The 26886-nt window shown below is 39.2% G+C and overlaps 1 protein-coding gene across 1 annotated transcript in view; it reads left to right on the top strand.

The window, feature by feature from the left end:
- IPCEF1 (interaction protein for cytohesin exchange factors 1) overlaps positions 1–26886 on the top strand; it is an 80210-nt gene that overhangs the window by 40027 nt on the left and 13297 nt on the right. The window contains exons 6-9 of the mRNA XM_036413844.2: positions 821–892; positions 7812–7870; positions 9367–9455; positions 19644–20013. Of these exons, the coding sequence (XP_036269737.1) occupies positions 821–892; positions 7812–7870; positions 9367–9455; positions 19644–20013 (590 nt within the window). The remainder of the gene's footprint in view (positions 1–820; positions 893–7811; positions 7871–9366; positions 9456–19643; positions 20014–26886) is intronic.

Here is a 26886-nt window from a genome sequence, read left to right on the forward strand (position 1 = left end):
TTTCTTACTTTTTCTTCTATCTTTGACATCATTTTCTTTTTTGTTAGAAAAGGGTATTTCCTATTGATCTACATTACTAGTATTAGCAGCTAATTTGCTTGTTTCTAAAAAAATGAATAAACTGGTGCTAGCTTTAAGTCCTTACCACTCTGGTGTAGCTACACCTATCCAGTGATACATGAGTTTGTGATGATTCTTGTAGTTTAGACCAAACTTTTTATAAATGTCCTTGCCTCGTACTGTAGAACTTCCGGTCTAAATGGTAAAGGGGAAACACTTTATTATTTGTTATCTTTAATGTTTTATACTTTTATTTGAAACTGAAAGTCTACCTTATATGTTTTATGTGCTAAAGAGTGGCTGGATAAGGTTTTTGATAGGTTATCACAAGTTCTATGCTTGATTATTTTCGTGTAAACGAATTCTCATACATATTTGATTGAATTAAGACTGTTCTTGAAGGAGTTGACCTAAGTATTTTGAAGTGACACCTCTATCACCCTACATTTTAATGTATCATCTCAATAGCAAAGTAGTTAGCAAATGAAAGTGAAAGAATGTGTCCATATGTTTTAAATAGAAACCACTGACCAGCTAAGATACAGTCCTGTTGTGGATGTTCATACATGATGGATTAACCCTCTGTTTTTGAAATGAAATAGAGATTAGACAATGGATATTTAATGTGACTAAATTATTTTCTGTAGAGTTACAAAGAAAGCAGGTGCACTTACTGTAGTTATATTTGACTGATTTATTTCAAACCCACTGATGACCACAAGCACTAATTTTGTATGTGTCTGTGCTTTTCCCCTTCAAGTGCTTTCAAGATCAGCCATCCACAGATCAAGACCTTTTATTTTGCAGCTGAGAATACACAAGAAATGAATGTGTAAGTAGAGGAAATGGATAAATCCAATCTCTATGGGAATAGTCTTACTTTGGTCAGATGTTTGAATTTTAAACATATGTTCATATCAGTTATTGTTTCATAACTTCTCATGCTTTAAGGATTAATCTCTTTAGCAGCTACAGAGACTTCTTGCTTTCTTCTCTAGTATTTGGGAGCATTTTGGAGAACTATACATATCAAAGTAGCTATTTTTGGAAGAAGTAATGAGAATTCTTCTGGTGAGGAGATGAGTGTAGGGAACCTTGAGAAAGGAAGAGCCAAATAATTGTAAGAAAATGTTAAAATGAGAATCAGAATCATGGGGAGAAGGCTTTAAAGTATTACATAACTGACCTTGCAGCTTTCAGAATTCTGATCTTTACAGCGTCTCATATGTGCTGTGTGATATCATGATGATTCATGCATTTATTAGCTCTCCATGTGCAATCACAAATATTTTGCAGGACAGTTTTGCTCAGAGTATAGCTGACATAAGTTTTAGGTCCCTAATTACCTGCTTGAGGCTTTATTTTTAAAAAAATATATTTTATTGATTTTTTACAAAGAGGAAGGGGGAGAGATAGAGAACTAGAAATGTCGATGAGAGAGAAACATTGACCAGCTACCTCTTGCACACCCCCTACTGGGGATGTGCCCGCAACCAAGGTACAAGCCCTTGACCGGAATCGAACCTGGGACCCTTCAGTCCGCAGACCTCTACCATTGAGCCAATGGTAGAGGTCTGCGGACTGAGGCTTTAGAGAGCACTCTAATTTAAGCTCTCGTTTCAGAATTCTTAGACCCTCTCTCCCTCTCTCTCTCTCTCTCTCTCTCTCTCTCTCTCTCTCTCTCTCTCTTGCTCTTTTTTGTTTATTAATCCTCACCTGAGGATATTTTTTCAATTGATTTTTTTTTTTTTAAGAGAGAGAGTGGAAGGAAGGGAGAGGGGAGAGAGACACATATAGATCAGTTGATTGGTTGCCTCCTGCACCTGCCCACGGACAGGGTGAGAGATCAAACCTGCAATCCAGGTATGTGCCTTTGATTGGGAATTGAACCCAAGACCCAAGTGCACTAGGCTGACACTACAACCACTGAGCAACACTGGCTAGGGCAAGAATTCTTAGTGTCTCATATTACCTTACATAACTAATTAAAATATGTCTATGGACCACCTGCTATTGTCCCATTGTAGCAGATCTGAAGCACTAGAAATAAAGAATGCAGACATACTTCTTCCATTCATGAAGTTTATGGCTTAATCTGTTTTATTTATTTATAGATAATGACTTTTTTCTGTTCTATCTGCCTTATATAACTTCCTTTTGCCCTTTTGCTCTAGAAACTTAAAGAAAAACTGCTTTTCACCAAACATACATGAACGAGCACACACACACAACTTATAGGATATCCGTCAGCAGCCTACTCTAGCTAGAAGCATTCTCATTGGTTCCCTACCCTCATCTCCCCACCACAACCCCTCATGTGAGGGCGGAGTGGTCGAAATAACAAGGCCAGGAATTGACAACTGAGTCTTTCAAACAAGCCTTTTATTTCTGTGGAGAGAGAAGTGGTTTCTTCCCTCTTTCTGATTTTAGCTTTTCCTTCCTGGCTTTCTCAAGTGTCTGAAAAAAATAAGAGCAGGCACACAATAGGAGAAGATTTTTAAAACTTCACTGTCAAAGCTTTTTATTCACTTACAGGAGTAACGCTAAATCCTATTGATTAGCAAGCCCTAGGGGTGTGAGGGGCGTGTGGAAAGCTTAATGTCTTGCCTTGAAGTACTTAGGGCCCCAGGATGGTCTGGATCTGAGCCATCCATTAACCCCAAATGGTCCCCCCTGCCTCCCCCCCAGCCCCCTGCTGTCCCTGCTTCTTTCAAACAGCGTCTTGTATCTCCAGCTTCCTTCCTGTCTGCATCTTTCCTACCCATCCTGCGGCTGGCCCTCTCAAAGTGCTTCTGTTTTCTCTGATGAGGGGAGGGTGAGACTGGGTTTACCAGAGAAACCGTTAGTGCTCAGTGTCTTGTTACCTGTGAATTTCTCTCCCGGCATCGCAAAATACATTTGCGAACCAGTACGAAGTTATTAGACCTGTTAATTTCAGTCAGATTTGCTCTATACATCACACATCCGCATTATTTTGTTTCCTGCTCACCCTCTTTTCCAGTTTATGTGTATGTTTCTAGTCCACTTATGTTCAATTTTTGTGTTTTCCATTTGCAGAGATCTGACAGCAAGCAGAGTTACATGCGTATTAACTACTATAATAGTATAACTAAGACATATATGTATATATACATACAAACACACACACACACACACACACACACACACACACACACACACTGTCTAGTTGGCTAAGTCAAAGCCTTTCATAGTTACCGAAGCTGAGATCTTATTACTAGTCTATGCTGTGAAAATCTGTTTATTTTACTTGAAATTTATGTTAACATTTCCCTTTCCAGCTTACAAGTAAGGCGTAAGTTGAAATTTGCATGTAAGGTGTTCTGATCCCATAGTGCTGAATGACCTTTAGAGTTTAAAGCTGTCCATGCGGCCACTCATAGACAAACTGCCCATTTTATCTGGACCCAAATGTGTCATAATCTCTTTGATTGGTGACACAGCGTGAAGTTTTATTTTCCTGAAGATGGTTTTTTAATAGCCACCAATGCAGACTCTCCTGGGGCCTCCAGGCTGACTTCTCCCACAAGGTATAGTTCACGTGGAGAGGAAGGGATTGCCGCCATTGGCCCCTGAGGAGTCTCTTTTCCTACCCGGGTGGCCTGTGGAGCCGGGGCATCACGTGACTGTGTGTCTCAGCGACATGCAGAGATGCTGGGAAGGAGGACGGGAGGGCATCTGGAGAGAGGGCTCTGCTTTAGAAGCTCCCCTCCTCGGGAAATGGCACTTTTGGGGGTGACATTTCTATCTGGGACGAGGAAGGGAGAGGCAATTAAGGCTAATGGTTATGCTGTGTATTCCGAAGGGACCCTCAGTGTGTGAGGACGGGGGAAGCGGTTAGGGAAATGAAGGAACTGGTTCTGAACAGAGGCTGTGGGAGCGGCCATTCTCCCACGGTGCCTGCGGGAAGCATGTGCTTGTTTTCACATCCATTTCTTCACACTCGTGTTTCTCCAACATAACATTCACGGCAAGTCAACATACAGCACACTCTCGGAAACATCTGTCATGTCTATGTAAATACAAGTCTTTTTGTGCTTCCGTCTACTTAGCCCCAACTAGGAGCATTTTACTGCCTCCATGTTCGGCTAACGTGTTCTTAGCACAGGAGGTGCTCTGAGCCGGTGAGTGCTGGGAAGAAACAAGATTCTAAGCAATCACCAGTTTTTCACAGCAAGGAACTCACCATGGCCATTAAAAGGACATGGTTGTTGGCAAAGGGTTGAGAGGAATTTTTTTTTTTAATTGTCAATGCTCTCCCAATCTGCGATGTTTCTATATTTTCGTATCTTTGCTTGTTTCAGGCATTCTCAATTTAAAACCATTTTTTGTCTTGATAATGCCAACAGTTTTTTTTTTTGTTTTTTTTTTTGTCTATTTCACTTTTATATACTCTTTTTTGGGGGGAGTGGTTAGCTTATATAATTATAAAATTATGTATAAACTAAGAATGAGTTTATTTTTGGTATTTTAAAAGTGAATCATTAAATTTGTTGTGCTTTGCCTAATCAATGTTTAAAAATGTGCTTTTAAATATTTCTTTTAGTTAGGTGACTCATAAAATATATTCTTGTAGAAACCAAATAATACAGAAGCATGCAATGTGAAACCTTCCTATATCTGCAAATTCTCTCCCTGGGATTAACCCCTTTTTCTTAAATATATTTTGATATTTTATTATTATTATTATTATTATTATTATTATTTTTTTTTTTAGCAGAGAGAAAGGGAGAGGGATAGAGAGCTAGAAACATCGATGAGAGAGAGAGAATCATCGACCAGCTTTGGGGATGTGCCCACAATCAATGTACATGCCCTTTATCGGAATAGAACTTGGGACCTTCCAGTCCGCAGACTGACGCTCTATCCACTGAGCCAAACCCGTTTTGGCAAACCCTTTTAACAGTATGCTGTATAGGGTTCCTGAGGCTTTTTTTGTATATCAATTTGTAGATGTATACAACTATATAGTTTTAGAGTCAGCCTAAACATGTTTTTTACTTCCTTTTTTTTTTTTTTTTAAATTTTTTATTTCACAGTATGATAGGATTTTCCCAGGTCATTACAAGGCTTCCCATCTATCCTTTTATTAGCTCCATTATAACACAGTACTGATAGAATCAGTGCCATACTTTACCCATTTTCCCGTTGATGGACAATTATATTGTATTAGAGGCCCAGTCAGTGCATGGATTCATGCACTGGTGGGATCCCTCAGCTTGTTTTGTGGGGATTGGGGCGAAACTGGCTCTCCGACATCCCCCGAGGGGTCCCGGCTTGCGAGAGGGCAGTTCTCGGGTGACACAGCCTGGATCGGGCTCTCTCCTCTCTGGTTCTGGGTGCAACACCCAAGAACCACAGCTGCCAAGTCACTGCAGCTCGGCAGCTCCTGTATTGAACATCTGCCCCCTCATAGTCAGTGTGCATCATAGCTACCGGTCAGATGGTCGAATGGTCGGACAGTTGCTTAGGATTTTATATATATAGATAATGTTTTATTTTCTTGTTTTTGTCATTTATTTGTGTATATGAAGTTGTGGTTTGTAGGCTAGATGTTTATAATTAGACTTGTTGGGCAAAAAAGGATGAATATTTAACATTTGAATACTATCAATGAATTGCCTGCATCAATTTTCATGTTCAATTCAACAAACATTACAATGTTTTCTCCTAAATTCTTGAAATCAGAGATATTTAAAATGCTGCCCATCTAGTGGTGAAAAATATTTTCCTGTGTTTGAATGTGCATTATCCAAAATACAGTTGAAGCTGATAATTTTGTCCATGTGTTTATTAGCCATTTGCATTTTTTTGATATGATTTCCTGCCTACTTGTTTTGTTGTTTGTTCTGTTGAATCTTGATGAACATTTTCCAGTGCCTGTGGCATGATCTGGGCCCAGGTGTTATTCCAGTTTTAAGTGGCCATTAAGAGATTACGTGTTTCTTATGGTGCTAAAGGGGTTTTCATAGATGAGGCTGGGATTCATCTTTTCCTGGCAGGCAGTCCTATTTTATTTATTTTTAACAATCAGATTTATTTTATATTTGCTGTTAAATGTTTAAAAATGCAGCAAAGCCATAGAAGGTGGAGGACTGGGTAAAGATTCCTAACTTATTGACAGATGGAAACGTGCAATACTTCTGTCCTTGTGTGTGGCCAGAGAATTGTTCATGAGGCATTACAGATCTCAGGGACATGAAAAATATAAGTGAATCTCAAAGTACATAGCACTGTGATTTTGTTGGTGTTGGTAGACTTTGGCCACTATTAAAAACTCTGGTTTCTCAAAAGTACTACACAATAAGGAACATTTTTTAAAAATATAGAAAACTGGCAAGATGTGGAAAATTAATTGCTTAGATGATCACCGCCCCCAAATAATATTTTCCCTTTAAATAGGTTATATAGTTAGGAGCATATGAAATAGACCTTTTATATCTTTTTTAAAATTCTGTATTATAAAATATGTTCCTAACAAAACCCTTGAGAAAGAACTGCAGTAGCCTGAAGTCATAAACCAAGTTTGACTGCCATAAGGGTCATCTAGTTCTATTTTCATTACTGATGTTTAGTTCGAATTCATTGCCAACAAAATGGTAAATCAATAGAAGAGATGACATTGACAGTTTTTGCTTTACGTCACATTATTCAAGGAATTAAAAATTTCCCCAGGTTAGGAATATTTAGCTCTAGCCAGATATTTTATTGATTAAATTAAATAGCTCTAGCCAGATATTTTATTGATTAAAATAAAAACTCTGGCTTAAAAAATGTATCATCTTTTCTTTATTTTCATGTGAAATAAACAGATATTTTATGAATTACAGAGATAAAACTTTAATGGTAAAGTTACTAAACTTAATAATAAGGATTTTCATGGTTGCTAACACCTTAAAATGGACAATTGCAAAAATATATTTGTTCATATATTTAGAATATATAATGCTGTCACCCACAGTAGTCATCTGGATAATGGGCCACCTCATTTCTTTTCTTGCAAGTAAGTGAGTGGCCTGGCTGGCATGTCTCAGTGGTTGAGCATTGACCTATGAACCAGGAGGTCATGTTTTGATTCCTGGTCAGGCCACATACCCAGGTGGAGGGCTGGATCCTCAGTGTGGGGTGTGCAGGAGGCAGCTAATCAGTCATTCTCTCTTCTCATTGATGTTTCTATCTCTCTATCCCTCTCCCTTCTTCTTTAAAATCAATAAAAAAATATATTTTAAAAAGAGTGCCCTAAGTCAGTGTTTTTCAACCTTTTTTGGGCAAAGGCACACTTGTTTCATGAAAAAAATCACGAGGCACACCACCATTAGAAAATGTTAAAAAATTTAACTCTGTGCCTATATTGACTATATACAATATAAAGTAATTCTCTTGAATAGGAATCAAATAAACACAAAGAAAGTATTTTACAATTACTTTATTATGAAATATTAAGTAAACAAAATAGTGAAAAATTATAAAATTCTTGTCTTGTCTGCACCTACAGCACACCAGGCAACATAGTGTGCCGCGGAACAGTGGTTGAAAAACGCTGCCCTAAGTAATGAAAATATTATGAAACCAGAATTCTTAGGGTTCGATACCACAAATTTGTGCTGGAAATATTTGGACTGAGCGTAGGATTATGACAACTTTATTATAAAGTATGACCAAAACCTTCCTTCAGGGTCTAGGTCAAAGGTGAATCTCTTTGGTCAAATGTTTTTTTTCTATTTAAATTATAGGTGGTTAAACAAGCTTGGATTATCTGTAACCCATCATGAATCCACTACAAAGGATGAAGGTATGTTCTATTTTAAAATTATGAAAATCTAGCAAGAAAATTAGAATAGGATGAAATAAGGTGAGAAAACCATATCAAGTTCTATGCATTGCCTTGTCCTAATGAAACACACGTTGGCATTTAAAATTATCTGAAAACATGCAGAGACAATCGCACAGACTTGCCAGCATGGAATTGAGCTTCCTCTGCTGGCTATGCATGCTGTTCACACTTCACCCACTCGTTAGCAACTGGAAGCTTCAACGACATCTCACACAATTGCCAATGCAAATGTTTCATCGCCTCACTTACTGGATTCTTACTCATAGGCATCATCTCAACATGATTTAGACAGATAACTTTCATCCCACTGCTTCCTTTCTGATATTTTAGTATTTCCACCAGATGAGTGCTCAGAGTAATTACCTGACGTTTGCATTGGGAACCTGAAGGTCAGATTGGGACACAGGCCGAGTGTCAGTCTTTGAGCCCAGTCTGTAGCTTTCAGCATACACAGCTACAAGTTTCTGATTCTTCTTAATGATGCAAGTGCTCCTTCTTATGGAAAAGAAGAGGCGTTAGGTGCCAAGGTCACAGAGCTGATGCTATTCTGAAATGCGCACACCACACAAAACTTGGGAATTGAAACTAGAGGATTGTATCTTTGGATAACAAAATCAAACAATCTTAATTTAGAAATAGAAAAGTGGCAACTAGGCTTAACACAATAGAGAGGTACATTATAATATTGTGAAATCAATCTGCTAACTATTGCCCATAAAATAAATGGTTCTAGTTTTAAAGTCAGAGGGAAGGCAGGGAGGATAGGTGGGTGGGAAGAGATCAAATAAAGAACTTATATCCATATATGCATAACCCATGGACACAGACAACAGGGTGGTGAAGGCATGGGGTAGGGTCAGGGGAGGTGGGTTAAAAGAGGTCAATGAGGGGAAAGGGGGACACATGTAATACTTTCGACAATAAAGTTTAAAAAAAATAAAGTACATTGATATGTTGAAAAAAATAACTACATAAGAGCCTGGTGTGTAAGGCCTTCCATGATATGGCCTCAAGGAACTTTTCCGTTTCTTTTTCCACCATCTCTTTTAGGGACTTCATATCGTTGCCCTGTTGGCCTGCTACCAACATCACTCTTGGCACCATTGATGGTTTACTTATTCTTTCAATTTCAGCTCATTATGGTTCCTGGGATCAGAATTAATCACTATTGATTGTATGCTCTCTTAATATATGAGGAAATATTTTATTTTGCCTGAGCTACCTATGGGGAGTCCTCTTCCTGTGGGTTGGACACTCCTTGAGGGCAGACACGCTGATGTGGCCACTTGTTTTCCCCTCGCCTGGAACCCCCTTGCAACCCAATAGCTCACTAGATGAGCACTTTCTGAATTGGGTTGGAATTGCAATAGCCAGATGGACAGACCTCTGCTCGTGCATTATGGGGGTAAGTGATAATGGCGTGGGGACATTAAGCATTTTTGTTTTTGTTATAGAATGTTACAGTGAAAGTGAACAGGATGATCCAGAAATAGCCGTGGAGACAGCACCTCCTCCTAACTCTTCGGAGACTCTGCCCCCCTTGGTATGTACCCACCTAATTAGTCTGCTGTTCATTTGATGTGCATGGATGTCATGACCTCCAATTGGGTAGACATGACCTTGACTGGTAAGTTTTTCAAACAGGCTAAATTAAGATACTTGCCAAAGAACAAGCGCAATTCTCATGGCACTGATTTTGAGCCTTTTCCATAGCAACCCACTCGTATGACAAACTTTGAGTCCTTGTGCGTGACCCACAGATGTATCATTCTCAGAGGATTCACAGTTAATGCAGAGGGCTTCTTGGTACTAGGCCAGTGCTTGCATAGACTCATTTTATAAAGTTTATTTATAGCCTTACTTACTCTCAGAGAGAATTGAAAGGGCCATGCCTAGGTGCCTGTGCTATAATGTGAAATGAATGTAAAAGGGATAAAGATACCAGCATTAAGAGAAAGCTAGAGTTAGAAAGAGAGCTGGAAGCCAGGAGTGGGTTTAATGCATTAAATCTGCACATGGAATGATTCTGCACATTCACTAGAGAATAGTGCAGGTGTGAGTCTAAGCTTTGAAAGTATCCAATGTAAGTTCGGTTTACTAATGGACTTTTGTTTTGCCAAGTCCTGGATTTAAGGTGTTAAATATCAATTAGATAGCGACCTCTCCTGTTTTATTGACCCTCTGCCAGTGCAGGATATGGTCACTTTTTGAATTTATTTGGCTAGCAGCCAAACCATAAATAAATATTTACTGAATGAAGATTTAAAAAAATATATATTAAATAGGATTAGCCAAAATTAAATGAGATATCAATAAAATAAAATTTTGAATATGGTAGATTTTGGACCAGTTTTTGAACTAGTCTTGCAGTTGATCCTTTCTTCACACATTCATAGCTTTTTGTTAACGTAGTCTTCCTCTTTTGAAATCAGTCTCTGAATTGTGAAAAATTTTTATTTTTATCTGTGTCAAACGTAATGATACCTCCAGCTCTCAGAGGGTCTCCCCACTCTGCACAGAGTTCTTATTTGATTACCCTTTATTGCTCCTAAAGAAGTTGAGGAGGTCTTTCATAGATGTTCCTTGTGGATTTAATAGCGAAGCATATGTTTCAGTTGAATTTCTCTCTCTTTCTCCTATTTAACCTGTAACATAAAAGGATTGGTTGGTTCTCCCTCCTTGTCTTCCTGAAATTCCTTCTCTCTCCTATGGTGCCCTGTATATGACTCTTGTATGATTTAGTTTGGTTCTAAAATACTGTGATTTTCTTTTTTCTTTTTTAATGGCAAATTAGTATCATAGATTAGAAGCATTATCAGGTACCCAGGACTTTACTTGGTGAGAGTAAATGAAACCAATTATCATCTTAGATCAGTGGTCAGCAAAATGTGGCTCCCGAGCCACATGTGGTTCTTTGGCCCCTTGAGTGTGGCTCTTCCACAAAATACCATGGCCTGGGCGAGTCTATTTTGAAGAAGTGACATTAGAAGAAGTTTAAGTTTAAAAATTTGGCTCTCAAAAGAAATTTCAATCGTCGTACTATTGATATTTGGCTCTGTTGACTAATGAATTTGCCGACCACTGGCCTTAGATGAAGGGTCATGACTCAGTTGCATTGTGCGGTGACCGTCTCACATGCTGTCACAGGGAATGCTGTTTTAAAACAAATAACTGAAAGGGTGCTTATGAGACCAGTAAGTTAGGTCATTGAAGTGGAAGGATCCTTTAGAATTTGGGGGTCATCACTCATATGTTATTTCTTCAAGTTCTATGTTGAGCATTTTCTGGAAGGCCACAAAGACTAACATTTTTCCCCCCTGAAGAAATATGTTAGAAATAGATAAATATTGAAGAGCTAGATTTTATTTTTCTTAGAAATAGAATATGTTCCTCATTCCTGCATATTTCCCAGGCAGATTTTGTTTTTGTTTCTTCTTGTTTCTGAAAAAACAGACATGTAAGACACTTGGTTAACATAACATTTAAGCTTTTTTTTTTTTTAAACAGATGAAATTTAAAAAATCATAGTAACTTTTTCCAGAGTGTGACTCAAGTTATTGTTTTGGCTCAGTCTAGCGTAGTCTAGCTTTGATGGAGCTATACAAGCGTAGGTGAAAACAGTACCCTCCCACCACCCCCACTCAGTTCTTGTTTTTTTTTTTTTTTTTTTTTTTAAAGTTGGGTAATAAACTTTCTTTTGGAATGATGAACTCAAAAGTATAAAAGCATATTATTCTGGAAAATTTTCTCAAAAATTTTAAAAATCTTGACCTAAAAATTTAGCCTAATATCCAGTCATTCTAATGACCATGGAGGAAAGAGAAGCTGTAGGACCTCAGCACCACATCCACTTGGACCTCTGCTTCTAGTGGCTGAATCACAGGGGACACGGCAGGGTCTTCAGTGAGTGAACAAGAGGTGTTTGTTTATGTTCCTTTTCCTTGAGGAGACTTCACAGGGCGGGACATTCATTTATTCACAGAGAAATCAGAAATGGGAGCTTTCTGACAGGCCTAGTAAGACAGCTCAAAATAGATAGGAGTCTGTAGGTTTCACGGAAGATCATATGTAGAATTCACTATCCATGATTCCCTGGAATCACAAAAAAGCAAAACAGGTCACCTTTAAAACCCAATATTATAAATTACAAAGTGATTTAAGAGCTGTAAAAATCTATCCTGCATACTGGGTGGGGCAACGATTGTTTGTATGGAAAATAATACAATAATGAATAAATAATAATATAAGAATAAATTGTGTTTTGCATACTGAAAACTGTAAACCTACTTTTGCTCTACCCTGTATTTTCCCTCTAAACTTAATTTTTAAAAAGCATTGCCTGGAAACTTGATCTGTGAGTATATGCTTATTAATTCATTTAACAAATATTTGCTGAGAGCTATTGTCCTAAATAGCTCTCAGCAAATATGGCACATATCAGTGAATAAAAAAGACACAGACTCACTCCTTTCTGGACCCAGACTTCCAGGCGAAGGAAACTGATGCTTATTGCCTGCTGTGTCAGTAGAAGTAGAGCAGGGTGAGTGAGGGAGGGCAGGAGTGCTGGAGGTCAGATTGTAGCAATGAACCGGAAGCCAGGACTGGCCTGGGTGAGAGCTGAGATTTGAACAAACTCTGGAAGGGCGTTGAGTCAGCCGGGTGGATTTTGAGGGAAGGAGTTGCCAAAGCCTAGAGGGCAGTTCAAGCCAAGCTCTTCTTGGTGCATTGAGGATGATGCAAAGAAGCCAGAGTGGTAAGAGCAGGTGACAAAGATGAAAGCGGCAGGAAGTGAGGATGACTAGTGGTGGCCATATCCTGTACAGCCTGCACTGTTTGGAGTTTGTTAGGGAGCCTTGGGAATGTTTGAGCAGAGGAGTGAAGCGATCAATTTCCATTTTGAAAGGACTATTCAGGTTGTTGCGTGGGAGAGACCGTGAAAGGCTACATATAAACGCAAAGAAATCTAGTGAGAGACACAGTGGTGATTCAGAGAAGGAAATAGATGGGACATGAAATGGTCAGATTTTGCATAGAGTTAGGCAGACCACCCAACAGGTGATCCACGTGGGTCAGACACAGGAGAAAATGAGAATCTAAATGTTGGTCATGCCAGCTGCAGGAAGCTCATGCAGATCACTGTTAACACGGCAGTCACATAGTTGGCTGTTTTTCACAAGCACAATTCCTTTATAGTCAAACGATGGGGGGAAAAAGTCAGCTAAGAAGAGATAAGTAAAGACAAACCCTGCACACTGTGGACAGTGGCAGAGGAGGAAGTCTCTTAAACACAGGAAGTGGTAGAATCAGTGTTAGAAATGGAAATGTAATCCTGGTAGGATAAATCTTGCACAACTGTTAACTAAAGTTTACTTGATCTTTTGATATACTATATAAAATAATTCTAATGTACTATATGAAATAATTCAAATGCTTGCAAGGGAGACAGTTGTAAAAGAAGTATCAGTGATTTCATATTTCATAAAAAGAAAATTGCATGCTTTCTCTTTAAGGTGCAAAAAGAAAGTATCATAAGCTCTCCGGTTTGAACATTTCACTGGCTTTCAGATCCTTCTAAAATTGGCTCTTACATTTTTGTTTCTTGCTCTAACAGCTCATCTTCTCAGCCTGCTCTTCTGGCAATCAGTCACAAGATGTGCTGGCTGTCCCTCACCCTGTCTGTGTCTTCCATCCCCACTGCCATCCCCCTGTTTGGGACCACATTAGCTGTTGCCTGGGTTATGGAAATCGAAGGCTAGTTTTCTTTCTTGGTCTCTAATCTCGCCTTTTAGAATCCACACCCAAATTGATCTTTCTAAAGTGCAGTCCGATAATATGGATTCACCTAGGACAGCCTTTCTGTAAACCCTCACTGCTTATCAAATTAATTTGGGCTCATTGGATGATATGTAAGGTACTGGGCTTCCTTTAAGCCAGCAGTATTGTCTTGATGCTGATTCCTCCATTGTCTTCACCTCAATGAGCTGCCAGTTATTTCCCCAAAAACTTTCCAGACTTTCCTGCTCTCGCAGGCTGGAATTACAAAGTTTCTCCACTTGCGGGAACCTCTTACCCCCACCCGAATTCCATCTTCTAAATATCTTTCAAGACAAGTTCAACGGTGACTTCCTTCATTAGAGCTTCCTTCGTCCGTTAAGTCAGGATTTGCCGTCCTTCTTCTGAATCCTTTATACTCCTATAGTGCATAGTTTTTTGATACCTTTAAACCTGTCTTGTTATTATTGATTTTGTATATCTGTTGTTTTTCTCTAATTATTAAATTCTTTTTAAAAATATATATATTTTATTGATTTTTTTTTTTACAGAGAGGAAGAGAGAAGGACAGAGAGTTAGAAATATCCATGAGAGAGAAACATTGATCAGCTGCTTCCTGCACACACCCTCCTGGGGATGTGCCTGCAACCAAGGTACATGCCTTTGACCAGAATTGAACCTAGGACCCTTCAGTTTGTAGGCCAACACTCTATCCACTGAGCCAAACCGACTAGGAGCTATTTATTAATATATATTCTTTTTTACCCATACCACTTATGACTGCTCCTAACACATACTCAAAAACTAATAAATATTTACTAATAGAGTGATAAATGGGCCAGTGGGTGATTATTGTGACTTCATCCACACTCTCTACTGATTCATGCTCTGTAAGCATTTCCCTGTGAGAATTGGCAAGTTACTTTCAGATGGCTTTGAGAAGGATGGTTCTAGTTGACTCACAAAAATCCTGTATTCATTTTACAAGCAAGGAAGCCACATTTAGAGAGTAAATATGGCTGTCCTAAGTATCATTTGCATGTTTAAACTTACATTTTATTAAGACTATTCTTTGATGTTATCTCATTTGCTCCTCTCAGTAAAGCTGCGTCAGTCGGTCAGAAAGCTAAGCAATATTTTTGTGTATGGACCATGTACCAGGTATTTTTGCCGATAAGACAGGCCGAATCAAGATAGTGTCTCTTCCATTGAGCATATTGAGTTCTAAATTGAGGAAGAGGCACAACACATTTGTGATTTAAACAAAATAATCTCAACTGTCGATAAATGCTCTGAAGAAGAAAAAATGGTGCAATGTGCTAGGGAGTGGCCGGGCTAAGATCAGAGACTATTGCTTTGTATACTAGTATGATTGTCAGGGAACAGCCTGCTGAGGAAGTGATATTGAGACCAAAATTCTGGGAAGGAGGCAGCCAATGAACAATCCACAGAAAGCCTTTCTGGCACAAGGAGCCAGAGATTTTCTCAAAGAGCAGGAAGACCAATGTGGCTTGAAAGGAGAGGGAGGGGAGGTGGCAGCAGATGGTGCCTGAGGGGCTGGCAGGGGTTCTTGTAGGCCTTCTCAGCTATAATGGAGCCTTGGGGCCATTTTTCTACTTCTATGGGCAGTTATTAGAAGGTTTTCCAGCAGGGGAATATTGTGATCTGTTCTATGTTTTAAAAATACCCCAGTTATTGTTTGGACTGGAGGATGGACCAGGGGAGAGGGGAGCGATGGCGGAGATAGGAAGTCAGTAGAACACAACTTGGAGGTAAAGTGGCTTTTTGAAGGTCATGGATACTAAGGGTTAGATTGAGGAGGGAATCTTTTGCTACTTCATTGCCCAAGGTCATGCAAAAGGTCAGTGACAGAGTAGGGAGTATACTATACCAAGGTATTTGGATTTTTATGGTAATGTTACTAGCATATGATAGAAATGCAAACAATATTTTCTAGAGCCAATGAGAAATTGACTGGTTTGTTTTTCTTGATAGAGCAAATGAAAGGGAAAAAAGGCTGTGTACATTCCTCTTTTTTCTCATTTGGTTTTATTATGTTTAGTGTTAAGCTATTTCTGTATCTTCAATTTTTTAAATGTTTTGACTAATATTGCTTAAAATTTATATGTTAACTCACTTCCTTCTAATTATAAGATTTTGGTGGCCATTTAAAACTATTTTCCCCATGCCAAACCTGGGTTTTAAAACAATTCAAAGGAATTGTAGCTAATCAGCATTTGAACTATATTTTGATGAATAAAAGTATCTTATACAGAAAATGGGGAAAAGTAATATTGAAATTTTAATTTAATTCATTAACATTAAAATCTTTAAAATGTCTTTAAATATCTCATTAAGAAATAAAATATTTAGCCCTAGCCAGTTTAGCTCAGTGGATAGAGTGTCAGCCTGAGACTGAAAGGTCCTTGGTTCAATTCCAGTCGAGGGCACTTACTACCTTGGTTGCAGGCTCCTCCCCAACCCGGGTCCTGGTCAGAGCACACGCAGGGGCAACTAAATGATGTGTTTCTCTTACACAGATATCTTTCTCTGTCTTTCTCTCTTCCACTCTCTCTAAAAATCAATGGAAAAATATCCTCAAGTGAGGATTAAAACAAAAAACAAAAAACAGAACACACACACCCACAACAAAAAATAAAATATTGTGCTCAAATTTGTGAAACCACATCCAATTGTTAATATCTAATAAATAAAATACTAATTTTGTTTGCGATTGTGAGAATGAGCATTTGTATTGCAGTCGGTACCTGTCACCCTTAGATCCAAGGATTAGGAAAATCACCCATAGCTACTTCACAGAGAATTTCAGGGTCTCTTCAGTAGCGGGTTGGACACCCCAAGGCTGTTTTTCTTCATACAGCTGGCTCATCAGTCTGCGCTTGGTTGGCATTAGTTTGTGACCAATGTGTCAGGCACAGATGCAATAAATGGAGATGCAAAAATGATGAAAAATAGCCTGTTCTCAAGTAACTCACCAACAAAGATGAACAAGATGAAGGAGTCAGTCAGCAATTACGGTATCAGTTGACCAATAAAATGATATTCCACCTGGTGTGACCGAAGAAAGCCCCAAGCACTAGGCAAAGGTACCTATTTTGCCCTGACGTCCCCAGAGAAAGCTTCTGGGCGGAGCGTGCCTCTGCACTGATCCTGGGAAATAGGGCTCCTGTTAGCCACCTAAGGGTGTGACTGTCAGTCACTCCGTTCCACCTTCGTTTGATTCGCAGCGGGGAACTTATGAGAGTATTACACAGATGGCTCACAGAAGGCATGGAGCCAACAGGTTTTTGTTTGACATGTAGCTGCAGTTATTAGTAGCTACAGAATGGTAGAAATAACGAGCCATGATTTGACACCATGCTGCCTATAAAGCACGCTCCTGTGTGGAATCTTGCGTAATGTTGCTGTAGGTTCACTTTGATTTGTACTTTATCAATCTCTCTTTTAATGGAAGCTCCCTTTGACTTGATACACTTAGCTTCCTCCTCTTCCTTCTCCTCCTCCTTCTCCTCTTCTTCCTCCTCCTCCTCCTCTTTCTTCTTTGATTTATTCTTTTCTCCATTTAAAAATCACATTTATAAATGCTACTTGGTGCTAGAGAAAATGGAGAGCATTTGCCCTGTGTTTGAGTAGCACCACAGACAGGAATACTGGCAGGCGTCTTCAAACTACGGCCCGCGGGCCACATGCGGCCCGCAGAGGAGTCTGATCTGGCCCGCCAGGTTTTTTGGGCAGTGAGCGCAGCCAAGGTGTTACAGTAGGAATTAGTAGTTCATATAGTCCGGCCCTTCAGCTCTCTGAGGGACCGTGATCTGGCCCCCACTTTAAAAAGTTTGAGGACCCCTGGTACAGGCACCACAGGCATTTCTGATGCTCACTTAACAGGTCTCTCCTTAGTCCTTTAAGCAGGCTTTTGAGGTTCCTAGAGGCTTGTGGGATGTGCTGCTGCAGGTGTGTGCAGTTTTTGGCTCATATCCATTTCGCTATAATCTAATAATTAGATTTAGAGAAGCACCAGCAGGAGCAACAGAAACTGCATGAGCTTCATCTCTGCAGAAAAGGAAGCTGAACACGTGGAAGCTAAGCTTTGCCAAAATAGCTCACAGTAGGGGAGTGTGTCGGGACTGGGCCAGAGTAGGTATTTTTGTAATATTTATTTTATAGATCCTGCTAATGAGTAAACTATTCCTGGCATTTATTTGGATAGTTTGGCAAGTGGGCATTCCTTTCTCCAGATAACTGGGTTTTTACTTCGTGAATTACAAATCTTCCTTTGATATCTTAGATTTTAAATGGTGGAGTGATTGAAAGCAACTGGTTACCAAGTTCATTGATGTATTCTTGAATGGAAAGTTTTCATGTCTTCATACATATATTATTAAGAAGATGCATGTGATGAGTCAGTATCTTAATTAGATAATTTAATGTCATGCTACTAAAAAGTGGCTTTGTTGATTATTTGATGCTTCATGTTTAGTATGCAGCCAACTGGGCACATACTGAACAAAAAACAGGCTTTTCCCATCAGAACTCAGAGCGTAGAACTTGGAAAATTCTAGGGACAGTATTGGTTTGGAACAAAGTCAACCATTCTGAGTTAGTTGCAATGATTCCGAGGTCTCTGAGTAGAGATCCTAGTTTACTTTTTGGCTTCTTTCCTCTAACAATTTCTTCCTTTCCACTTCCTTGGAGTTTTGAATGTTTAAAATTGATGGGAATTTTCCATAGGATGACATTATGAAACTGAACCATAAAGTGCCCTTTTAGTCTTACCTGCCATTGGAGATATAGGGTGAGCCATAGACCACTGGTGTCTGGATTTATGGATCTTACTGATCAATAAAATTAAAAATGGAAGGACAACATATAGTTACAAAATCTTTATTTTGATGACTATAGATAAGAAAAAAAGCTAATATCCACCATCACAGTTTTCTAAATATATAGAGCATCCCCCCCAAAAATATTTACACACTTTATAGCTGATAGCTCAGTTGATGTTTCTTTCTTTTCAGATTGAATTCAATGTAATTAATAATTATTCAAAGTGTGTATACATTTTGGGGGACACCCTGTATTTTAACATCAAAATCTAACAAGGATAAAATCTCAGAATAAGCGGAGTGTTTACCAAGAGAGGAGAGTTGGTGATGTGGCATTGATATTTTCTCCATGGACTGGTGAAAATTTCACTGGGGATTGTCATTCAGCCTTGGACTGTGTGTTAGGAACTGCTTGCAAGAGACCTACATCATCAATCCAGTTCGCCTAGTCTGTGGGGCAGTTTTTGGTTTCTCTGTAATGAATTAGGAGCCTGCAAATGTGTCCTTGTCTTCTTTGGTAAAAGTTTATTGTTAAAGTTTTTAAAGTATTAAAGAGCAAATGAGGTAACATCATTTCACCTAACTATGTAGCTATGGGGTGATACTGGTCATGTGCTAAGGAATATGTAAAAGATGCTTGAGGATTGATCAATATAAGTGCTTTGCCCACATTACTGGTCATCACTCAGTTAATATTATTTTGCTTCATCTCTGGCTCCAGTTTTTGCTTTCCTTTCTTAATTACATTTCTCAAGATTTTTTGCTCATTTTAGTGATAGATTGCAATCTCCTTTTTTGCTCAAAGAGTCCTTCAGTATTCCAAAGAATTCCCCAAAGAGGCCTGTTAAGTTTCTGGAGAACATTGAAGAATAAGGTAAATCATGATATGGAAATTTTTTTTCAGATCCTTGAACAGTGAATTTAAAATTTTATAAACCAGGTTTTAGAAAGTGGCATCATCATGCCTGTCATATGGATATAAATATCACACATATTATCTGGACTATTGGCCACTTTTTGAATCAATGGATTGCCTTCATTGAATATTAAAAGTAGAGAATGCTTATTTAATCATGACTTACTATTTTTTTTTCAATTTTATGTCTGCAAAATAGGCAGCAGAGCAGGCATGTTCATCTTCACCCAATCTGAGTGAAACACCGGGTTCTTTCTCTTCCCTGGAAAGTACCGTAAAGACAGCCAGCAGTCTGCCCACCTCCTTGTCAAAGGAAAGACAGTCCTTGACCAACATGAGCAGTTCGTCTGCTGCTGAAGATGTGGGACAATCTGTAGCAATTGCTGTGGAGATTCACCCACCTGGACCCTCAGAGGCACACAGTGACAAGGCCCCAGAGAACAGCGTGACCACGTCAGAAAGTGGAGTTTTGAACTCTTTATCCAATGGCGACCCGTCTTCACTGAGTAGCACCCTAGACCGTCTTACTGTCCCAGACAAGCCTACGGGATCAAAGACGATGGACAGAGGTAAACTCACAAATCCTTTCTTTTTCTTTAGGGAATCAATATTTGGTGTGGGTGCAGAACTCTAACGTTAATTTGTTAAGAGTGTTTTTAGTTATGAATAATGATGACCCAGTCATTAAGCAGCCTTATGAGGTAAGCCAAGGGGCTATTTCTTTAAAAGGAGTTTGCATGTGGAAAACCCCAGCATTGAGGCCATGCATTATTCTCTAGATGTGTCACTAACCAAATGCTTACAGTCAACTATGAGACAGGTGATCATAAAATAATATGTTTTTGGCTAACCTGAGGAAAGACTTGACTCATTTTTTTTTATTTTATTATTTTTTTTTTTGTCCTATGTTCTATGCTCTAAAGCTTGTAGGAAATAGATCAGGGCTTTGTAGACTGATATTTATAACATTACTTCCTCGTTTCCATGCAAACTTAGAGCAACTACCTTCCCTGGACTATGACCACAGACAACGTTTGGGCTAGCTAGTAGGTTCCTGAAGGTGCTCTTGTGGTTAATAGGAAGACAGACAATTTACATACATTTTGGAGGGCAGCACTAGAACTTTTAAATACTAAGGGGAGCACAGCTTATGCTTTTGAAAATAAAATTTAAGTCTTCGCAAAGGAAAGAGCTAATGGAATGTAGAAATTAATAATGTGCATCTCTTAATACTCTGTGATAGTAGGTCCTTACCTTTTATTCAGTCTAATTTTTTTATTATTATGTTCAATTATGGTGTGCCTTATTCATTCTGGTGGAGAACAAGCTTACATGATATAACATATTGAGCAATGAGGCAGTGACAATTTTGTTTTTGATTTAAAAAATATATATTTGTATTGATTTCAGAGGGGAAGGGACAGGGAGAGAGAGATAGAAACATCAATGATGAGAGAGAATCATTGATTGGCTGCCTCCTGCATGCCCCACACTGGGGATTGAGCCCTCACCAGGAATTGAACCGTGACCTCCTGGTTCATAGGTTGATGCTCATCCACTGAGCCACTGGTGGGCTGGTTTGTATTTTTTTTTTTAATGTACCGCTGAGAGAAAATTGACTGGCTACATTCCCATGATACTTAGATAGAGTGGCCTGATGGCATAGGTGACTGTTCCTCTCTCCTAGCCTAATCAGCAAAAGGTTTGTTTTTTTTTTAAGTTCACAAGTTGTTATATTCTATTAATTTAGTATTTGCTATCAGAGTAATTAAGGCCAAGGATTGCAACTGCAGACCGAGTTGTGTGTGTTTTGTGTGCATGTGTGCATTCTTTTAAAGAATGTGAATTGTAATACTCTGGTTGGGACCTTGTGGGAACCCCTTTCACGTTGACGTGGTTCAGGGTTAGGTTCTGGAAAGGCCACACACAAATGAAAAGAGACTTGGAATGTGTTAATTTAGGAATATTGGGAGCTAGGTGGGAGCCCACCTCTAGGGGGAGGACTACTACCCTGCTCTGGCCTTGCTATCTCTTTTATTAAGACTATGGGATACAACCATAGCCCTTAGACAGGAAATTCCAATAACAAAAAATACATAAGACAAAGGTAGAGGCTGCTTCAGCTAACAATGCTTCAACTAAACAGTGAGTGGTTAGAGTAATTAAGGTTGTTGACCAGCCTTTCGGGCTTCCTGTCCACATCTCTCTATTAGTGAGACAGTGATTGGTTTCCGGCAGGACCTCATCCTTCAGTCACCGCCATTGTCACCACTTCCTGTGATGTTTCACACAGTTGCCTTTCCTGCCTGGCCTCTAGTGACATTTTCAATCGTCACCCCTAATTTAGGCCAACGGTTCTACTTTACATTTAAAAAAGTGGAGTGCAGGAAGTTATTGGCACAATAACTTACTTCTAGAGGTGAATGAGGTGGGATAGAGAAGACAATAAAAGTAATGCCACTGAGGATGGAGAGGGGTCGAGTTTGGGGACTACAAGGAAAGTAAAACATGGACTCACACTGTCCTCGGGTCGGCAAGGTGCTGTCGTGTAGAAGAAGCGCGTGTCTCCTCAGAAGCACACAGCGGGGGTGAGCAGCACGAGTAAAAGGAGGTAGTTTTAGGTTCAGCCTAGGAAACTTGTTTCTAACACCGAGAAAGTTCGAAATAGAACGTGCTCTTCAGAACGCAAGGCATTCCTTGCCATTGAGAGTGTTTTCTCATTCTGAGACAACCACTTTCACTGGCTGCTAGTTGCATGTTGTTCCTTGTATTTGGTTTTGCAAAGCTATGCTGAAGAGAGAACTTAAGTACCTCCGACTCAATGGCCTGTAACTTGATACTTAGAAGACCATTTCAGATGCAGGAGTGGTGAGACTGAAGAAGATAATAAAACATGCCACATCTGTTCTTTCCTGCTGAAAACTCTTACTTTAATTATTGAGCCATAGGTAGAACTAAAAACTTGCGCGCACGCGCGCGCGCACACACACACACACACACACACACACACACACACCACACACATACACACAGAGAATGGTTTAAAAAACAAAATAAATATTAAAATCTCATTTGCATTCTTTACCAAGAGATAACCCTGCAGCTTGAGTTGACTTAAGAGTCATAACATGAGATCATGGGAAGATGCAAGAAGCTCTTACCCATGGCTAAATGTCACTCTTGGAATGCATGTGCTGCTGGGCCTGGCTGGGCACCAACAACTCGTTTATCCTAAGAAAAGGAGGAAGCCTCGTATTTTTAAATTTTGAATTAAGTGCTGAGTGACCAACAAAGTCTGTGCGCTTCCTCAAATCACCTGACATGAAAGTGTTCCTGCCAGGAGGAAGGAAGAGGAAATAAAAGCATTCTCCTCTCACTGATTTGCTGGCAGTTGCCATATGTTACAGCATTTTTGCTGATGATTCCCCCCCCCCCCCCCCCCCCCTCCGCTACTGGGGGTTTGGTTAAATTCCCAGAAGAGCTAAACTACATAGAGTCATTGCTATGGAAACAGCCACCTAGCCTTTGCTTATGCTTCCGGTGACCTGCTATGGAGTACTCAGATTGTGTATTTTGCATGTTTTAAACATGTGTGTATTTGTGTGTTGGAGAAGGTGGCTTTTCATTTTTGTGACTTTTAAAACTTATGTTTTATCTCCAAGTTAAAAAAAATACAAAAAAGCCCTAAAATTCCTGGGTCTGAAATATTGTTCAGGATATTTTCATGACAGGGATTGAAGTTTCAGAGTCCTCCAAAATAGGAGTTGGGATTTAAAATTAAGTCCCAGTCTCAAGATGCATTTGTGGGAGTAAGAGGCTTTTATCCTAGAAAATAAAAAGATTCTTAAAGGTTAATAACTGAGTCCTGAACCAAGCAGACAGCGTGAATTATAGCCTTTTTATTTAGACAATGAGAGAAATATTTTGCAGTTGGTATGCAATTAAAATTGCGGTTGCTAGAATTCTATGCTGAATTTAAATATCCTCTTAGACATTTCTCCCCTGCCGTGTAAGCTATTAAAAATGCACAGTGCTAATTGCATCCTATTGCCTTTGGGAGTGTCAGAGTTCCAGAGCTGTCCAGATTCTTCCCGAGTATTTCTACAAAGCCAAGGGGCATAGAGGTGATGGGGTTAATGGAATGTTCATCTCAACTCAGTTTTACTCTGTGCTGTATCTTTCCTTTGGGAGAGGTTATTTGGCCCCTGACTTATGCCTGTGTGATGATGACTCGCATTGTTGTCTCTATTTACATTGTGGTAACAACATGAAAACAATTTCATTATATTTACTGCATGAATTGAGTGACCATACCCTGGATGCTGAAAGCTAATAACCACTAATAAGAGTAACACCCAATTTATGCAAATATATTTTCAAGTACAAGTACAGCCAGAATTAATCTGGGAATCATGCTGAATATAATAAAAAGCAGTTTTAATTAAAAAAACAACAACCCAAGCACACTAGAGCATGTATGACATCCCAGGAAAGAGGCACAAATAAGCCATATTTTAGATATTTGCAAATTTTACAATTTTTTAATTTATTTTTTTACAATTTGAATGTGAACAGTACAGATGACACATTATTTTAGCCAGCTACTTCAGATGTTGCTGTAGGAATTTTGTGGCGTGTCTGGTTAGGAAGTAAGAAGATAGTAAGAAAATGTTGAATACTGAACTCCATTCAATTTAGTATTATTTTTATTACTTTTCTGAGTACTTTACATTTATTCAGGTACTTGGTGTTAAAGGGAATACAAAGATGAGCAAGATACAATTGCTGGTATAAAACATTCTAACATCTAATAGGGAGAGTGGGAGGAATAAGACACATTTAACCAAAGAAAGCAGAGGAAAATAGGTGTCACAGAGATACAAAGATACTTGAGAGATTTAAGAGAGAGTGGGACTCAAAATACAGAATGTGACATCTAAGTGGGAGGTTCTATGCATAGAGATAAAAGACATGGGAAAGAGAGATGGAAAAGAAACTTAGATGATGTTGAATACTAGATTAGTTGTTAGTTTATTTCAATAGGTAATGGATGACCATTTCTAACCAGGTTAATCTTGTGATTGAACTATACTTTATAAAAAACTAGAGGCCTGGCACACAACATTCGTGCACTGGGGGAGGGGGATCCTTCAGCCTAGCCTGCTCCCTCTTGCAGTTTAGGACCCATGGGGGATGTCCACCTGCAAGCTTAGGTCCCATGCCCCCTGGCGATCAGGCCTAAGCTGGCAGTCAGACATCCCTCTCGCAGTCTGAGGCTCTCACAGACCGGGACCCCCTGATCTTTATTGCCTGCCTGCAGCAGAGGCCAGAGAGGCTTCCGCCACTGCTGCTGCACTCACCAGCCATGAGGCTGCTGGCTGAGCAGCACTCCCCACCCTGTGGGAGCACACTGACCACTTGGGGGCAGCTCCTGTGTTGAGTGTCTGCCCCCTGGTGTCAGTGAGCGTCATAGCCACCAGTCATTCTGCTGTTCAATTGATTTGCATATTAGGGTTTTGTTACATAGGGCTAGGTCAGCTTTAGAAAAATGGAGTAGAAGAAAATAAGAGGAGACTTGTCCTCTTAGCTTCTGCAATAGTTGAGGTGGCTGTGGAAATAGAGGAAACGAAGGTGAGCCATGAGGATTTCTACAGCATGCCTATCAAGGCGAAGGCTGATCTTGGTCTTGTATCTCTGTTACGTAATGTACTCCCTAGAAAATGTCCTAGTGGCCCTACTTTTTGAACTATGCTCTGAAATGGGAATACATATTTACTATTGGGTAAATCTTGGCTCTGTAATTGTTGACCTCAGTGGCATTGGTCTCAGGCACAGGTGACCTACCTCTTGCTTTTATGGCTCCATGAATGCCTGTGTGAGATTCTCCCTGGGAAAGAGGAATTAGTTTATTTTCATATAGTACTCAATTATTTTCATATACCACAAGAAATTGATCTACTGTTGCTGAACATTCTATTTATTTACTTTTTAATATATTTTGATTGATTTCAGAGAGGAAGGGAGAAAGAGATAGAAACATCCATGATAAGAGAATCATTGATTGGCTGCCTCCTGTATACCCACTACTGGGGATCGAGCCCACAACTCAGACATATGTCTTTGACTGGAATCGAACCCAGGACTCTTCAGTCTGTAGGCTGATGCTCTATCCACTGAGCAAAACTGGCTAGGGTTGTTGCTGAACATTTTTTTCCCCCCAGCTTTGGGCTGTTGTAATACATGCTGATATGAACATTCTTTTTTAAAAAATTAATAAGCATCTTTTCAAGCAGTTTTAGAGTTATAGAAAAATAGAGCAGAAAGTACAGAGAATTTCCATATAATCCCTTTTCTTCTACACACAATTACCTCTATTGTTAGTATCTTGCATTAGTGTAATTTACCTGATACAACAAACAACTAATATTGACAAATTTTTATGCACTGAAGTCCATGTTTTCATTAGGGCTCACTCATTGTTCAGTGCAGTATTAAGGGTTTTGACAAGTATATTGCCATATATCCACCATTAATCACAACATTATAAATAACAGTCTCAGTATCATAAAAATCTGTGCGCCACTTCATCCTCTCTTCCAACCCTTTCCCAGGCCCCAGACAACTACTGATATTCTTACTCTTTAATTTTACCTTTTATCAGACTGTAATATAGTTGGAATCCTACAGTAGGTATGGTCTTCAGATTGCCTTCTTTCCATTATGCATTTTAATGTCCTCCATGCATTTTTGTGGGTTAAAAAAGCTCATTTTTATGGTTGAATAATATTCCATTGTATAGATGTACCACAGTGTGTTATCCATTCATTTATTGAAGGATATCTCAGTTGCTTCTAAGTTTTTGAAATTACAAATAAGACTACTTATTTGTGTGTACAGATTTCAATGTGGGATATAAAACATTCAACTCAATTGGGTAAATGCCTAGGAGTGCAATCGTTGGAGTGTATGACAAGGCTATGTTGAGTTTTGTAAGAAATTCCAGCCCTAATCGGTTTGGCTCAGTGAATAGAGCATCAGCCTATGGACTGAAGGGTCCCAGTTTCCATTTCGGTCAAGGGCATACACCTTGGTTGTAGGTATATCCCCAATAAGTGGTGTGTAGGAGGCATCCGATCAATGATTCTCCCTCCCTGATGTTTCTAACTCTCTATCCCTCTCCCTTCCATTCTGTAAAAATCAATAAAATATATTTTTAAAAATGCCAAATCGGCTGTACCATTTTGCAATTCCATCCAAAAAGAATGAGAGTTTTTGTTGTTTCATATCTCACCAACATTTGGTATTGTCAGTGTTTTGGAATTTTGCCATGCTAGTAGGTGGGTCATGGTATCTCTTTGTTTTAATTTTTGATTCTCTAATTATATAAAAATGTTGAACATTTTTTTCCCTATGCTTATTTGCTCTCTGTATGTATTTGGTGA

The sequence above is a fragment of the Pipistrellus kuhlii genome, unplaced genomic scaffold (genome assembly GCF_014108245.1).
Source record: "Pipistrellus kuhlii isolate mPipKuh1 unplaced genomic scaffold, mPipKuh1.p scaffold_m20_p_5, whole genome shotgun sequence".
In the NCBI taxonomy this organism is placed as follows: Eukaryota; Metazoa; Chordata; class Mammalia; order Chiroptera; family Vespertilionidae; genus Pipistrellus; species Pipistrellus kuhlii.